We start from the raw sequence: 1,870 nt of genomic DNA on the forward strand, positions 1-1,870 counted from the left end.
CCTTATCTTTCCAATATCATTTACGCTTTGAGCATTTAATATAAAGAATTGTATTAATAGTTACAGAAGATTACAGTGGTTAGGTACTTCAAATGCCTACACTTGGTCTAACATGTTTAAAACAATGACTCTAAAATTGAAGAAATATCTTTGAGGCAGTGGGGCAGGAATGCAATTCTGCACACCTCTTTTTTTTTTTTTTTTTTTTTTTCCCCAGTAACAATCTCAGAATTAAAATCAGTACTCAATAATATCCTGGGCTCCACATTGTTGCCTGAACTATGTCCTCTCCTTTCCCCCAACAGATTTACTAAACAGATTCAGGAAATAAATGCAAACAGGTGAAAACTCATTCTTTTCAGTTCTTTCAGTAAAGTCAGGCTCTTGAATATTACTCTTTGGTTCAAAAATTCAGAAGTATGTAAAGCACAGTTTTCAAGTTTTTGAAAAATAGCAAGGAAAAGAAAAGGAAAAAAATAAGTTTATTGAAGAATTTCTTAAGTATGTGGAAGAAATTCCCTTCCTAAATGTTAACATAGCTTCTAACACTCCCTCTTAGAGCTAAAAATCTCCACTCTTCTCCCTCCTTCCTCCCCAATAGCTGAAGTAGATCTGGAAATTGATTTTCCTGAACAAGAATTTAGAGTGAAAAATTCCACCACAAACACCTGGAACAACCCAAATCTTCTATTTCATTTCCACACTAACTTAGGTTTTCTCCATTTTTTCTTCAGGGCTCCTTTCACCTCCTTATTCCTCAAACTGCAAATGATGGGATTCAATAAAGGAGTCACCAGAGAATAAGAAAGGGAGAGGAATTTATCCACAGATGCACAGTAGCTGTATTTTGGCCGCAGGTACATGGAGCCTGCAGTGCCATAAAAAACAGTCACAACCAGGAGCTGTGAGGAGCAAGTGGAAAACGCCTTCTCCTGGCTCTCAGCTGATGCCATGTGAAGAACTCTGGAAACGACACCAATATAGGAATAAATGACCAGTGAGAAAGGACTCAGAATAGCAAAGACAGCCACCACAATGACCTGGATTTCACTTGGGAGAGTGTTGCCACAGAGCACGTCCAGGAGAGGCTGAATCTCACAGAAGAAGTGGCCAATGGCACAACCACACAAGGGTGAGCTGAAGGTGATGAGGGTGTGAACTAAGCCCTCAGCAGTTCCACAGATGTAAGCTCCAACAACCAGGCTTCTGCAGACCCTGCTGCTCATGATAATTGTGTAATGCAAGGGGCAGCAAACTGCAAAATAACCATCAAGGGACATGGCAGCCAAGAGAAAACACTCAGCAACTCCAAAGAAAAGGAAGGAAAGCATCTGCATTGCACATCTTGTCTTGGAAATACGCACTGTTCCCACCATCAGGTTCTCGAGAATACTTGGGATAATGACAGACAAATAGCAGATATCCCAACAGGACAGCTGAGTGAGGAAGAAATACATCGGGGTGTGAAGGCGATTATCACTGTTTGTTATCAAAGCTATCACTGTGTTCGCCATCAAGGTGAGAATATGAAGAGATAATAAAACTACAAAGAGCAAAGGGTGTAAAGGAGAGGTTCCAGAAAAACCCAGGAGTCTGAATTCACTCAATCCACTGAGGTTCCCAAGGATCATCCTTGTCTGGTGCCTTGCAGAGCTCTCCTCGTTTTAGTGTCCAGCAGCCGATGAAGCTGCAAACAGCCGGGCAAATCTGCAGTCAGAATACAACTGCCTGCTTGAACAGACAGAAAGAGGACTGGAATTTAGATACTACTCAGATTTTGAGAAGATCTTCTGAAAAGATTATAAAAGCTTCTAAAGAAAATGAGGCAGTCTTATGCGTTTTGTTTCTGTCTATTTTTGACGGATTCTTC

At 40.7% G+C, this 1,870-nt stretch overlaps 1 protein-coding gene across 1 annotated transcript; it reads right to left on the reverse strand.

Moving 5' to 3' along the window:
• Positions 1-719: 719 nt before the first annotated feature.
• LOC134053254 (olfactory receptor 10C1-like) lies at positions 720-1,631 on the reverse strand (the record flags this gene model as incomplete). The annotated part of the gene is made up of 1 exon (XM_062508150.1): positions 720-1,631. A coding segment is annotated over exon 1 (912 nt), but the record flags the coding sequence as incomplete, so codon positions are not given.
• Positions 1,632-1,870: the final 239 nt, after the last annotated feature.

Source organism: Cinclus cinclus, chromosome 24 (assembly GCF_963662255.1).
Source record: "Cinclus cinclus chromosome 24, bCinCin1.1, whole genome shotgun sequence".
Lineage (NCBI taxonomy): Eukaryota > Metazoa > Chordata > Aves > Passeriformes > Cinclidae > Cinclus > Cinclus cinclus.